Here is a 15,863-nt window from a genome sequence, read left to right on the forward strand (position 1 = left end):
TTTGATGAACAGATGTAATTATACCATCTCCCAATGATAAATAGCCATGAAAGTCAATTTACGGTATAGATCCTCTAATAGGAATGAATAAATGAAGCTGGAATATTTGCTAATTGAAACCATGCCTATTTTAACACATCGTCCTATGCTTAACCATAGCTTGCCGAATAAATGACAATGGGCTAAATTCAGATAACATACCAAGACATAAATCATAATTAACAGGTTACAACGGATTGGTTCACATAACACAATCAACATTACTAAAGTATTTTGTAAATAAATAAAAAATGTACATTATTGCCTATGCTCCCCCTATGCTCTCCTCAGCTGTGTTTGGAATACAAATAGTCCCCATTTAGCAAAATGCCTCGGACACCATTTGCACTTATGACAGTGATTATAACTTTATAATCAATACCCACATTTGTAACCTTTGCAGGTCTGCAAAATAAAGACAAGCTAAAGTAATATCACAGTACTGTGATGTTTCATTTAGAAACACTTTGCTTCGTGACCAATTTGCTGGCCTCAATTGCAGGACTAGTTGTACTGAGCTAATACAAAAAAAATGCTTTTTGAAAAGGTAACTTTTTAAACAAAGTCCAGTTGCCTTTTCAAAAAGCAACTTTGGGACAACCATGACCTGGATGAATGAGAATTTTCATAGACAAGGACCAGCTGTAGTTTAGTGCAATGTGTAAATCCAGTCTACTTCCTTACAATAACAACTCTAGGATAAGATTACCAGACCTAGGCTGCAAAAATCTAGAAACCATAGATCAGGGTGTCAAACTGGCGGCTCATTGGCCGGATGTATCACGTGTACATCATTCCCCCACCAGTTCCACAAATGGGAAAAACGTCACGAAACATCACTTGATGGCAATGGGACATGGCGAGTTTGACACCCATGCCCTAGATGGTAGTACAGTGAAAAAGAAGATCATTATTTGGTAATCCTCATCTACTTGCTAATAGTTGGCAATGTCTAGTTTAATGAAAAGAAGGAGACATGATAGTAATGTTCCAATAATTCAGGGGTTGCCACAAAGAAGAGAGTCAAACTATTCTCCAAGGCACCTGAGGGTAGAAGAAGCAATGGGTGGAAACTAATCAAGGAGAGAAGAAACTTAGAACTGAGGAGAAATTTTCTGACAGTTAGAACAATTAATCAGTGGAACAGCTTGCCTCCAGAAGTTGTGAATGCCCCAACACTGGAAATTTTTTTAACAGATGTTGGATAACCATTTGTCTGAAGTGGTGTAGTGTTTCTTGCCTAAGCAGGGGGTTGGACTAGAGGACCTCCAAGGTCCCTTCCAACTCTGTTATCATTTATTATTTCAAAACAGACATTTGGTCTGGTAGTTTGAATAGAACAAAAGAACAGAGTTGAAAGGGACCTTGTAGGTCTTCTTCTAGTCCGATCCCCTGCTCAGGTAGGAGACCCTGTACTATTTCAGACAAGTGCTTGTCCAGTCTCTTTTTAAAAGCCTCCTGACAGTTAGAACAATTAATCAGTGGAACAACTTGCCTCCAGATGTTGTGAATGCTCCAACATTGGAAGTTTTAAAGAAGATGTTGGATAACCATTTATCTGTAGTGGTGAAGGGTTTTCTGTCTGGGCAGGAGGTTGGACTAGAAGACCTCCAGGGTGCTTTCCAACTCTGTTATTCTATTCTATTCTATTCTATTCTATTCTATTCTATTCTATTCTATTCTATTCTATTCTATTCTATTCTATTCTATTCTATTCTAAATTACTTCTTGAAACAGTACTCTATGTACTTCTTCAAAGCATGACATTCCAAAAGTCTACAGAAACCTGAACACATAATTCCTCATAATGCTGTAGCATGCTAGCAAATTTTATCTCATTCTATGTGAATGCATAAGCAATGGTAGAATTAAGCATCTGCTTGTAGTGTAGCTGGAAAGCTCCTGCACCAATGTAACTCATATTTTGCCCAGTCATACTAGCTTGTCTGCAAACCGTAGAAGGGGATGTTTAGATGTTTGAGTCCATCTGCTGTTCAGTGCAATTTCATTTTGTTCTGTTAATGAAAAAAATAGCAATATTTTCCCATGATATCCAATGGGAAAATCAAGCCCCATTTTAACACTTGACAGAATCTGGGCAATGATTAAGGTTAAATCATTCCCATCATCCTATTTCAGAGCAATCCACAAGAGCATGGGTGTCAAACTTGTGGTGTCAAGTTGCCGTCACGTTTTCCCCCTTCGTGCAGCTGGGGTGGGTATGGCCTGCGCATAATGCATATGGCCTAGGGGGCTTCAATTTGACATCCTTGCATGAGAGTGAAGCTACTTCTCAGGTCTGGTTCAGGTGCTCAGTGCAAATCATGTGATTTTTCTATGTTCAATGCACCAGATAATAGAACGGTTGGCACCAGCAGCCAATACAAACATCACAAAAAAAATTAATCACCAGTCTGGACCCCTTTTGGATGTCACTTCTGTACTATACAATGCTGTTGAGTAGTCCACCAGGTCCACATTTCTGATTTAGCATGCACAGACATGAAACCTTGTAATTGGTATATCAGCAGCATCCAAGCCGATGCAACAAAGCACTTCTGAAAAGAACTGCAGCATCAATTTAGTGGAAGCTTTAAAGACTTAAAGCAGAATTTTGAATACAGGGAAAGATTTAAGGGGCAAAGGATTAATCTAGTCCTGTCATTTCAGGGGATTTCATTTCAGTGTCTGGGTTGGCAAGATGATGGAAGTGAAAGGGACAAAACATATGCAACTCTGTTTAAAGTGAAGCTTGTAAGTCTAACAAGTTCATGGATGGATCAAACACTTTAATAACTGATAAATAAGGAACCAACAATATTAGAGCCTGCAGTTAATTGAGTGGGGGCTTCTTATTCTTTTAGTATGGGATTAATTGAATTGGGCTTTCCTTCTGATGTGACTACATTCCTTGTCATCTCCAAGAGGCAAAACTTGTGAGGTGGGTACTTCATAATGGGTTACAGTCCATTTAACACCCTTCCTTTCTTTATGTATCCTGGAGCATGTCTTTTCACCCTACAAATGAAGAACCCGAGATCTTTATTCTGTGGAAGGTAAAAAACTTTCAGGGATTACTCTCAATGGTGGATTCCTAACCGGTTCACTACGGTTCGCCAAGAGGGCATTTTGCGCATGCACTGCCCACTTCGCTTGTGTGCCCGCCACACGTTGCTGCGCATGTGAAGTTGACTGAAAACTGTCCTGTGCATGCACAGAAACATGCTGACGTTGGCAGAAGAGACCAGGGAACTGGTTCAGGGGTGTGGCAGGCCTGGGTCGCTGCCCATTCCACCGACCCAGGCCACCATACCACTACCGCCTTGGCTGAACCAGTTCAAACCAGTAGGAACCCACCACTGATTACTCTGTTGGGGAATCTATATGGGGTTAAACTGTCTATCAGTGAGTAGAACTGAAGCAAAATGTGGATGAAGTCTGAACAATCGCGGCAATTATCTCTCCTTTGGGAACATCCTTTTTTTCTTCCCAACACTCCTTCTTTCTCTTTCCCTTTTTTTCTGGAACTGGTTGCTTGCTGATAGACCTGTGTGAATTGAAATAGGTTCAATCCAATGAAGTGATTTTGGCAGTGAGGTAACTTCAGTTGCTTTTTCGAAGCCGTATGGCTGTCTCTCAATTACTTTGGGTCAATGGAAGAAAGCTCCTCTCAGCACTCAGGTTCTGGTGGAAATACCCACTGATTTCACCAAAGATAAACAACCTGCAAGACTTTCAGATTGACTCAGGAGATACCCAGATGGGCACCTTCAATGCCACCAATGCACACTGTAGGCAATTCCCCCAGCATTTCCCAAACCTAGTCTGAGAGAATTTTGTTCATGCTACAGATGAAAACTCCTTTCAACTTTCTACTACAATACTTCCTGAAGGAGATACTATGGCCTTTTTGAGCTATTTACCACCTTCCTTGCATGCCATTGCTTTGTCTCCATTCTTGCTCAACCTGCCAGTGATTGAGAATGTTGAGAAGGGTAGAAGCTAAACAGGAAATTTGCCAGCCCATGTTCACCTTGACTGGAAGGCTCCTAGACAGCACTGGATAATAATTTATTCAGCAATCTTCAGAAACCCCTCAGCCCATGGTGACCAAACTCATCTGACCCTCAACCAGCATTTCTTCAGCATTGTCTCAGAACATTTGTTGCAGAGGTTCTTCACAGCTTTTGTCTATGGCATGGGCTCTGAGAAAGTTTGCAAAAGTTTCAAAGCAAACTAAGGCCAAGAGATGTGCTACTTTGTTCTTAGAAGTGAAGGAATTGTGATTAAGAAACGTTGAGAGGTTCCTTCACTCAAAACACTGTCAAACCAGAGTTCTGCTTTGAAGATTTATACCTCCCAGCTTGCTAAAGGCTTTTAATTTTAGGCCAAATAACATTGGAAATTATGGGTAAGAGATGCATGTGGACAAAAAGTCACAAGTTGCCTGTTCCTGCAATAAAAATTTGGGAAAAAGCTGGATTTGTTTCTCCTACCGCTCAGATTTTGACGAAAGCAGGACCAAACTATCTCTTAGCTTCATATTTCCAATCTGATCTCATTGTCGAAATGATTGATGTTTGATTGATTTACTTTATCATGAAAAACTGAACTAATTTAGGGATGATACCCCAGTAATATACAGTGTCAGCCACTTTTACATGACATTTGAAAGGTGAAGAGTCATGCATACATTGTGGATCTATTTGCAGCATTAGCCTTAATAAACCATGGCAATAGTACATCTCTGAATGCTTAATGGAGATAAAGAATAAGGAAAGGACAATGCTTTTTCTCAATCAGTGAGATTCCTGAAATGACTTCTTAGAACAGGATGGGAGAGCAGATGGAAAATAGATGGTCTAGAGAGCTAATTATGTCCTTAACCTGCGTTCCTTAGATTTATAAAGAGGAGCATAATAAAAGTCGAGAGAGAGGTTTCTTATATTTTTCTGAGAATGCAAAACGGGGGAAAAAAGCTCCAATGTGTTATGTGGAACATCAAAGGAGATGGAAAAAATATGTAAAGTAAAAGGTGAATAGGGAAAGGGGAGAGTCATGCTGTCCTGATGTAATAAAAATTGCTAAGAGTCGGAAGACTAATGGATTTATTGCAGCAGAAGGTTTTCTTGGCTGTAGTCCACCTTGTCAGATGCAGATGGGGGGAAAGAATGGTTGGGGGGGGGAAGTGTTTTGGACAATGGCCAGATTTAAAGTAGCAGCAAAATACCACTCCCTTCATTGCTTGGTTCCTAACTGACGGCCATCCTTGAATAGAAACTACTGCATACCAATTCTACCCTTAGAAAAAAGGTGGACCTGGAGCAGAGGCTAAGCAAAGGTTGGACTGATGGTGACAGTCACTTTTTGTTCCTCTTACAGCAATGCTAACATTAACATTAACAATACATCCTCCATGAAATGCAAATAAGTTTTAAAGCATGTGGAGATGAGAATTGAGAATGAAAATAATCTCTTAGAAGAGGTTATCTTCTATATCTTACACAAAACTGGAGGTCAGTTTTTGGTGGGGTAGTGTCAGAAACTTTCCTTTCAACCTGCAAAACCACCACCAATCAATAATAAAGGATGTGGAACATTCTGTCTTGGGAGAACAAAGAGCAGAGGTTGGTTCCTACCAGTTTGGCCCAGTTTGACTGAACCGGTAGTGGTATGCCGGCGGGGGTCACAGAACTGGCAGCAACCCAGGCTGGCCATGCCCTGAACTGGTTCCCCAGTTGCCGCCATCACCATCTTTTTTTTTTAGTTCTGCGCATGCACAAAATCATTTCCATTGAACTGCGCATCCAGTGCATGCACACAAAGCATGCACATGTGAAACATGCACACGAGCGAACTGGCAGTAACGCTGGCTGAAACCCACCCCTGGCTTGAAAGTGTTTCCATTAAACCATCCTAGGAAAGAATATTCTATGTATAATTTACAATTAAGCAGAATTTTAATGGCTGCCTAGAAGGCAGGTTTTGGCAATTCACCAGTTTGATGCTTTGAGTGGGAGTCAAAGAGGGATTGAGGAAGGTAAGGTGAAGAAAAGATCAAGATCCCCAGTTTCCCAATAAAACCCAATAAAATTAAGCTGGACTTAATTTTATGAATAGGGTAACTCAACATGCTTGATAAGATCACCTAAGGAACTGCCTTCATGTTGTGCTGTAAACTTGGTTTATTTTTAAATTTTGTTTACTTTTGGTATCTTAGGGCAGGGGTCCCCAACCCCCAGGCTGCAGCCTATTTGGAACCAGAATGCCTGAATGGTGGGTGAGCGCCTGTGCCTGCACAGCTCCACTCATGTCAACAGTGCAAAGCTCCGCTCACACAAATGAAGCTGTGCATACTGGTGTACATGCACCTGCCACTCATACAGAACCAACTCCTCCCCCCCCCACACACACACATACACCGGGCCACCAAGCTGGAAAGGTTGAGGACTTTTGTCTAAGGGCAGTGATGGCAAACCTTTTTTGCTCCCATGCCAAAAGCAGGGGGAGCACAGAAGGGTCATGTGCGGGCGTGCCACACCCATAATTCTATGTGTGCAACCCCCCTGTGCGCATGCACGCACAGCTAGCGCCCCCGACTTTTGGCACTTTTTTAGTCCTCCCCAGGCTCCAGAGGCTTTCTAGAAGCCTGGGGAGGACAAAAACAGCCCCCCCTCAGATGCCCTCTGGAGGCCTCAGGAGCTTCCCTGAAGCCTCCAGAGGGCAAAAAACAGACCTAGGGGGACCCGAAAGTTCAGGAATGGTGACTTCCAGTTTGTCTGTAGGGCTGATTTTTGACCTCTGGAGCCTTCAGGAGGCTTCCCTGAAGGCTCCAGAGGACGAAAAACGGACTTACGGACAAACCAAAAGTCACTTCCGGTTTGCTCGTAGGGCCGGTTTTTGATCTCTGGAGCCTTCAGGGAAGCCTCCCGAAGGCTCCTGAAGGGCCAAAAAAGGCCCTACAGCCAAACCAGAAGTCCATTCCCAAACTTTGGTTTGCCCAAAGGGCCGGTTTTTCGTGCTCCGGAGGCTTCAAGGAAGCCTCCGGAGGACAAAAAACGGTCTCAAAAGAAGGCCGAAGTCAGCTGGCCAGAGCACAAATGCATGTTGGCCAGTTGACAGGGCAATGCCTCGCACACCCTGACAAATGGCTCCGTGTGCCACCTGTGGCTTGCGTGCCATAGGTTCACCATCATGGTCTTAGGGTATTGTACAAAACCTACTTTGGTGTGTGTATGTGTGTTATTTTGTAAAAAAAGCAAATCCTTTGAGGCAGCTACACCTGAAGTGCCTATTGACATTCATCATATTTGAAATAGCTAATGTTTCTCTAAATCAGGGGTGTCAAGCTCAGGGCCTGTGCGCTGCTTACATCTGGCTTTTGGGGCTGCCCTGTAAACAGTATAGGACTGGCCCAAGGTGCCTCTGCCAGAGAAAATGGAGTTCGGGAGGCCCGAGAGAATTGCAGGAGGCAATAACAGCTGAAAATGGAGCTTGCAAGGGCCATGCGCAGCCCTCCCGAGCTCCGTTTTCATTGGCAGATGGTTGCAGGAGGCTGTTGCACCAAAAAGTAGAGCTCAACAGCCCATTTTCACTGACAGAAGGCTCAGAACACCATAGACACAAGGTGTTGAACTGGCCATGCCAGACACAGCCCTGATGTGGCCCTCAATGAAATCGAGTTTGACACCCCTGCTGTAAACTATATTCTTTTCTTTAGCTGAAAATTTTATTTTTGGCAGGGACACGTGTTCTCCACCTAATATAAATAAGGAATTTAAAAAAAATCTGTTTCTTGGTTAATAGAAGTAGTTTAGAGCTGGGGGATGAATGAATGAATGAATGCTTCCTTGACACCTAGATGACTACAGACATAAATTAACTTTAATAGGAGGTAGAATCTATCCACTTTCCTCAGTCTGGGCACCAGACATGGATTTCAACTCCAAGAATTTTCAGTCATGACTGTTTGGCTGGGGCTTTCTAGAAGCTGAAATCCCCATTTCTGCTAATTTTTCTCTGTTGGAGTAGGCTAAATTATGCAACCTCCATATCAAAAATGTTTATCACAGAGATACACCATCTGTAGCCCTATAGACATATGTGGATCCCCAAAGCCTTACATAAACCCCACAGAGCTCCTACAGAATTTGCTGCAAATCATAATTTTTATATTACAAAGGCAAATCAATTAAATATGTGGAGCGTGATTTTTAAACCCTAATGGTTTTAAATCCAGGCTTAAATTTAAATTCAACTTGACATTCCTACTTTCACTGTGTTGACCTGATTCTTGCTGATTTTTGAAATATTACTATGGTGCACCATTTAAAGATCAAGTGTGGCCTTAACTCAAGAATGTTGGCCCTTCTGATTTTCCTTTAAGATAAAACTCTTGAAGGCAAAGAGTGGCTTCAATAAGGCACCTGAAATGTAAAGAAATATTTGTGCATTTCTGTAAAATATATATTTTTGCTTGCCCCCAAAGTTACATTATGGCAGCTTTGACATGACAAAATGACTGGGCAAATTGGTGCTTATTAAAGGTAAACTTTGAAAACTTTGAACTAAATAAGTACATCTTAAAATAATGTTTAACAGTCTTAATAACAGAGTTCAAAGGGACCTTGGAGGTCTTCTAGTCCAACCCCTTGCTCAAGCAGAAGACACTATGCCATTCCAGACAAGTGGCTTTCCAGTGTTGAAGGTGACAGTTTCATGGTTTAGGGAGGAAGATATAATGGTGCTGTGCTATGCTCAGAAAAAAAGAAAATAATGCATTGAAACTTCAGATCCGCATAAAATATGTCACTTCTCCTACCAGTTTATAGCCAGAATCTTTCATTTACCCTGAAAAATGGAAGCTAATAACTTGCAGACAAATCTTCCTTTACAGAGATGTCATCAATGGACAAGAGAGATTTACAGGGCAATTAATGCATCTGTCTTCACAAGAAAATACAATTTATTTGCAAAGATGAGCCATGTCAGATTCTTAGTATGCTTTTGCATTTAAAGAAGATGTGGTTAAAATGCTCATTGCACTTTTCCTGCATTTTAACTTAATTGTCAACTTATTATTGTCAACAAAGTCAGCTGAAAGAACACGCAGTGTAAACTGAATTGACTCAAGATAATCTTGGATTACTTTCTCAGACATCTGAGATTAATTCAAGTTCTAGTCAGGTTAATGATTTTATATGACCATTTAAAAATTCCCCAATACAGTGAATATGGAAAAAAGAGGAGATAAAGCTAGTATGCATTACCCCATGTTTTTTAAATACAATTAAATGCCTTATTTTGACTAAATATCTGGAGAAGGTTTAGCAATAGCAATGTCATTTAGACTTATATAGCGCTTCATAGTGTTTACAGAGAGCTAAGTGGTTTACAGTATATTGCCCCCCAACAATCTACATCAGTGGTGGAGAACGTATGGCTCTCTCTGTAGGCACGTGTGCCACTGCCCCCAGTTCAGCTCCTCTGCGCATGGGTGTGAGCCTCCCGCTGGCCAGTTGATCTTTGGGTCTCTTCCATGCATGCAGGAGGGGTGCATGCAGGGGGATGCATACATACAGGGCACATGCACAAGGGTCGCAAGTGCATTGTATTTTGGGGGTTCGTGTGCATGCACATGCTTTGGTCACTTGGTCCGGAAAAGGTTAGCCATCATTGATCTGGATTCTCATATTACTGACTTTGGAAGGACAGAAGGATGAGTCAACCTTGAGTCATTGAGAATCGAACTTCTGGCAGTCAGCAGAATTAGCCTGCAATACTGCATTTTAACCACTGTGCCATCATGGCTCTCAAGTATAAGACTTAAAATAAGATATTGTTAAAAATGTAACAGGATAAGATCTGCCTTCATATAAAAACATGAGATCAATGCTCCCTTCTTTATTATCATGTTACAAAGCAGTTCACCCTCATAGATGTCGTATAGAGGATGGGAATAGTACAGAGTAGCTGTTGAAACAAGAATTAAGATAAGCATCGTCTGATGCTTCTGTTTGGATGACATAACCTGAAGAAAATACATATCAGAATATTTAGAGTATTGAAAACTTGTACAATGTACAAAGAGAAGCTAAATATATAGCCTTAAGGTGCTCTTCTCGGTTATATTAAATTTAGTAACTGAATGCTTAGTTTTAAGCTATGAGGGAATCATAGTTGCTATAGAAGTAGAAATCTGACTGGGCTCATGAGAATGAACCCCAGGAGACAGCATGGAAGTAATATTTGAATTTACTTTTGGGAATATTTGGGCATAGGTTAAGACATTAAGCATGTTCTATAGCTACATTTGTATTTTAAGTAAGGGAAGGCAATGTAAAAGCCAAAAAAGTGAATATAATTCTAGGCTGCATCAACAGAGGGATAGAATCAAGATCACATGAAGTGTTAATACCACTTTATAGTGCCTTGGTAAGGCCACATTTGGAACACTGCATTCAGTTTTGGTCACCAGGATGTAGAAAAGAGGTTGATACTCTAGAAAGTGTACAGACAAGAGCAACAAAGATGATTAGGGGACTTGAGGCTAAAACATATGAAGAACTGTTGCTGGAATTGGATAAGTCTAGTTTAATGAAAAGAAAGATTAGGGATGACATGACAGCCATATTCAAATATCTCAGGAGTTGCCACAAAGAAGAGTCAGTCAAGCTATTCCCCAAAGCAGCTGAGGGCAGGACAAGAAGCAATAGGAGAGAAGCAACATAGAACTAAGGATAAATTTCCTGACAGAACAATTAATCAGTGGAACAACTTGCATCCAGGAGCTGTGAATGCTCCAACACTGGACGTTTTTAAGAAGATGTTGGATAACCATTTGTCTGAAATGATGTAAGATTTCCTGCCTAAGCAGGGAATTGGACTAGAAGACCTCCAAAGTCCCTTCCATTATTCTATTCTATTCTGTTCTGCTCTAAAATAAAATCAAAGACACTTAGTTGGAGAAAGAGTTTAATAGAATATATTTGAATATTTTTTTTGAATCTGCATTGCACTGAAAGAAGTAAAATAAAATATCACTGGGACAACAAACCCCAAAAATGAAGGTATTCCAAATGAATTGACATGTTTGTTGGAAATAGGATGAAATAAATGGTAGATTATGTTGCTGCTCTTGAAGGTATCCTTAAGTGCTAAATTAATACACTCAAGTGTTATACACAGTCAGACAGAACACTGAAATTAATCTTCATTTAGATTCTTTAATAATAATGTCATTTAATAGATGACCAAAATATAGAGGAGACAGATGAACTAAAATCTTCATGGATCATACTATGAAGGACAACAATTATAAACTTTGTCACAAGGGAATGATTGTTTAAAATAGTAAACTGACCCCAAAGGATCTACTAGCAGATGGTGCACAGAATAATAAATACATAAAGCAGACGAAGAAGGGAGCAGAGGAGGAAGAATAGCAGACATGCATATATTATAGATTAGTGAAATATTTTCCTTGTTCATCATAATAGCTGGATTTGAATAGAGGAGCCAGATCAGCCCCAGACAGGAGTGGAATAAATGTACTGCTCTTTAAAAAAAAAAAAAACATCACTCACCATTTTTAAGGGAAGAGAAAGGGTGGAGTCGTTTACCATATTCAACTTGAATTAACTTTTTTCCCCCACATGTGACCATTATCAAATTATCATTATTCTGGACACATTATAAAAAGATGTAGCTGGTAGGATGGAAGGAAAGAGAAAGAGAAGACAACCATCGTCAAGATCGATGGGGCTTAATTATTACAGCACTTGGTGCACCATTGAGAGATCAGAAAGATCAGATCACCCTGAAAGAAGTTTATTTATGTGACTCATTAAGTATCAACATTGACATGATGATGTATAATCAATCAGTCAATCAACCATTCAATAAATCAGTGAAATGTGATGGGTGCAGATAACATGCTAAATCATGCACACAAAAAGATGAAAACCAACCGAGCGTATACAACATCCGTTCTGCAAATGCAGTTATTAATAGTTTTTAACCGCTTTGGATAAAATGCATTGCATGAATTTAAACTGAACTGCTGAACACCAGGGTGATATTAAAAGAAAGACCAAATGTTTTAATGTTTTGATAGTAATAGCAGCTTTGGTCTCCAGAAATGGAGATGTTGCACGGACTTACAAACATAGCCAACATAGAATAGTTTTATACAGAGAAAGGTTTATTTTGCTCTTTTTCCTTCTCTTTCCCTAAACACACACACACACACACACACACACACCAGTGGTGGGTTCCGGATCCTGCGCGCATGTGTCTTACTGCCTCCATGAGCTTCTGCGATGCTCCAGCTGCTCAGGGGAGCATCGCACAGCCGCTGTACATGCCATGCGCATGTGTGGAAGCGTGGAAGCCTTAAAAGACAGTTAAGGAGCTTGCAAGTGGGCCCTCCGGAGCACCGTACCGGAATGGTATCCAGTGCTCTGGGAAGGCTCCGGTACGCCCGTACTGGGGCCTACCACCTACAACCCACCACTGACACACACACATACACACACACACACCAGACAGCACTGCTTGACTACAGAATTATACATGGACCTCATGCATCCTAAGGTATCTCAGCTTCCATATTGTGCCAACACCAACTTGGGAAGCATGTAGAAGGCCTACCTGTCACGAGAAAGCTGCAGCGGCCAGCCCCTGCCTCGTTGATGATGTTGCAACTGTAATTTCCATAACTGTCCCTTGAGAGGCTCCTGATGATATACTCTGTGGAGTCTTGAGCATCAAATCTTCCCGTCCGAAGAAGCTTGCTGCCCAATCGCCACTCAAAAGTCAAAACCCGAGTTGGGTAAGCCCTCAGCACCCGGCAGCTCATGGTCATACTTCGGCCCTGGCCTTGTCGAATCTCAAGGAACGTTGGCTCAACAGCAGGTGGGTCTGCAAGAGAAAAGAATGTGGGGTGTGTGTGAACAAAAGGGGATACAGCAAACACACACCTCCTCCTGCCCTGATTCCCTCATGTCTGACTAATTTTGCACTGAAACCTGAAAATAAACTCCCGAGTTAATCAGTTTACCAGTCATTTCACCTCAAAAGATTAGTCAATGGAGCTGCTTTTGAAAACCTTTTTGAAGTTACATTTGGGCCATGTAGACGAGCTGGTTGCTTGAAAAAAATTGAAGGCACTTGTATTGTCTCCTTTCCCTCCCATTTTACTCTCTCTTCCCCAGGATAGAATGGCAGAGTTGCCAATAAAGCTGCTCCCTTGATACAGGTGTGGGAGGAGAATGGAGAAAGGTATATATTTTGGAGCTTTACTGGAGCCACCAGTAAGCTAAGTACCGCAGCCAAAGGAAGGACAGTCGGTCCAAAAGAAATAAAAGAAATATAGAGACTCAGCAAAACAGAACACAACATAAAAAAGTGCAAGAGCTCTACATGCTGGCCATTAAAAGAAAAAGGAGAAATCTCAAAGAGAGGGAATTTAAGACAGAACAGGCTTAAAAAAGAAACATAGATGCATACCAGTAATATAGAGCATGGAAAGGTAAAGGTTCCCCCCGCACATATGTGCTAGTCGTTGTCGACTCTAGGGCACAGTGTTCATCTCTGTTTCAAAGCTGAAGAACCAGTGCTGTCCAAAGATGTCTCCGTGGTCAGTTGGCCGGCATGACTAAACGCCGAAGGTGCATGGAATGCTGTTACTTTCGCACCAAAGATGGTCCCTATTTTACATGCTTTTGAACTGCTAGGTTGGCAGAAGCTGGGACAAGTAAGCTGGGAGCTCACTCCGTTATGTTCCACTAGGGATTTGAAGTGCTGAACTGCTGACCTTTCTGATCGACAAGCTCAGCATCTTACCCCTGAGCCACCGTGTTCCTCTAATATAGAGCATAGCATATAGCAAATTGTAATAGAGTATCGATAATAGTAATGGAAAAGTAACAGCATAGTCAATGAATAGTAATAAATAGAGTATAACATCATAGTAATAATTGTCAAAGTCATTGTATAGATATAGCAACAGAACTGAATATAGGAAGAATTCACACATCAATTTTATATGTTACTTTATACAAAACCAAACATCTCCCCAACCCTATATAAAGATATCAAATATAAAGAAATCAGCTGTCCAAAATCCAGTGCTTTTGTGTCTCTCTTGAGTTTGGATCATTCTAATTGTGTACTGTTAAGAAAAGAACCCATGGAGGTCTAAATGGTGAAAACTAAGATTTTGAGTAACTGAAATTGAATTTGATCTTTTTCCATTATTCCTTGTCTGGCCTTCAGGTGCTTTGAACTTTCTCAGTCATAGACCCTGCTCTCTGAAATAGGTATACATACCTCCCCTCCAGTTTCACAGTTACAGAAAACCCTTAAGGCTCTGGTCCCAGATCTGACAATAATGTGTTTGTGAAACACCTGTTGTAGTTTCTTATTGTGGTTGTTTTAATATTGGCTATCTGTGTTGTTTTATATTTTTCAGTTTTGTGGGTTTTTTTTTAAAGCCAGTGTTGGAAGGGGGGGCATAACAAATTTAAATAACTAAATAATAAAATCACCAGTAATGGAACTCAACCTGAAGAAGTCTTTACTTGAAAGAAGAGAACACACACAAACATTGCTATCAATTCAGTTCCAGGTTAATTTCAAGTTGCTGAATATGAACTTAAATAACCCAGCTGGCTGGTTGCCATATCAAGTTGTCCAGTGAGGCTGGTATTCACAGGGAAAGCTAGGGAAAATACAACCATTGCATTACCATCAGAAGGCATTACAGTATGATGTGAAGGCAGCAGAAGCCATTCCAAAGGAATCAAGGAAGTGAATAAAGCATGGATTTAACATTGAACTAAGTGTCCAAACTTGAAGCTACAACAGATCCCAACAGCTTTAAGTGTGCAATTGGGAAAACCAACTTTAAGCCAAAATAAATGAGGAGACCAATCAAAGAAGCAGAAATATGTTCTCTCACTAATCCCAGATTCCAAGATAGGACTAACACTACCCTTATCTCTTACTCAATGAACAGACCAGTTCAGATGCCAATCACAGAATGCTATTTAACAGGGTTTTAATCAGGGAAGAAATGCTCTGAAGTCTGCTACCTGTTCGCTTCGCTACAGGTTCTCTTCACACGCACAGGCAAACCACAGGCACTACCACACAGTGCTGAAAAAGGAGGATTAAGAAGCCTTTTCTGAGTCTGCAAAGGTAAGTAGTACAGCAAAGGAACAGCTGTGCCGTGTGATTTAGATTCGCTAGGAAGCAGGATTTCCTGCTTTCTAGCAGATATAAATCGTGTGGCATAGCTGATTGTCACACAGCTGATCATTGGAACGTAAAAAAATGCTACCGGTTTAGACGAACTTGTAGCTCCGATGATCGGAACTACCAATTCACTCGAACCAATGGTAAAAAAAATTCTACCAGTTCATCTGATCTGCTGTGCCATGCAATTAGAAATCTAGCATTGTTTTTATTACTGGATCGGGCGAACTGGTAGCATTTTTTACCACTGGTTCGAGCAAACCGGTCCAAACCGGTAGCATTTCACCCCTGGTTTTAATGTTATATATGGGTTTGTACTTTTTTTTTTTTTGTTAGCACATCCGAGACATGGAAAAATGAGATGTACATAAAAATATATAAATAACACAACTCAAATACTTTAAAAAAAAAAAAAATTACCCAATGGCAAAGATATTATCCACTTGAGCAAATGAGCTGCCTTACCATTTCCAAGGAAAGTGGAATTTCCAAATAGCCCCTCCCCCTTAGAAATGACGCATATTAGCCACTCTAGGTTTCTGGCCTAACTTTCATGGGAGTCAGCC

At 40.9% G+C, this 15,863-nt stretch overlaps 1 protein-coding gene across 1 annotated transcript in view; it reads right to left on the minus strand.

The window, feature by feature from the left end:
• MDGA2 (MAM domain containing glycosylphosphatidylinositol anchor 2) overlaps window positions 1-15,863 on the minus strand; it is a 624,733-nt gene that overhangs the window by 125,218 nt on the left and 483,652 nt on the right. The window contains exon 9 of the mRNA XM_081938341.1: window positions 12,691-12,960. Within this exon, the coding sequence (XP_081794467.1) occupies window positions 12,691-12,960 (270 nt within the window). The remainder of the gene's footprint in view (window positions 1-12,690; window positions 12,961-15,863) is intronic.

The sequence above is a fragment of the Natrix helvetica genome (assembly GCF_964273705.1).
Source record: "Natrix helvetica genome assembly, chromosome: 1".
Lineage (NCBI taxonomy): Eukaryota > Metazoa > Chordata > Lepidosauria > Squamata > Natricidae > Natrix > Natrix helvetica.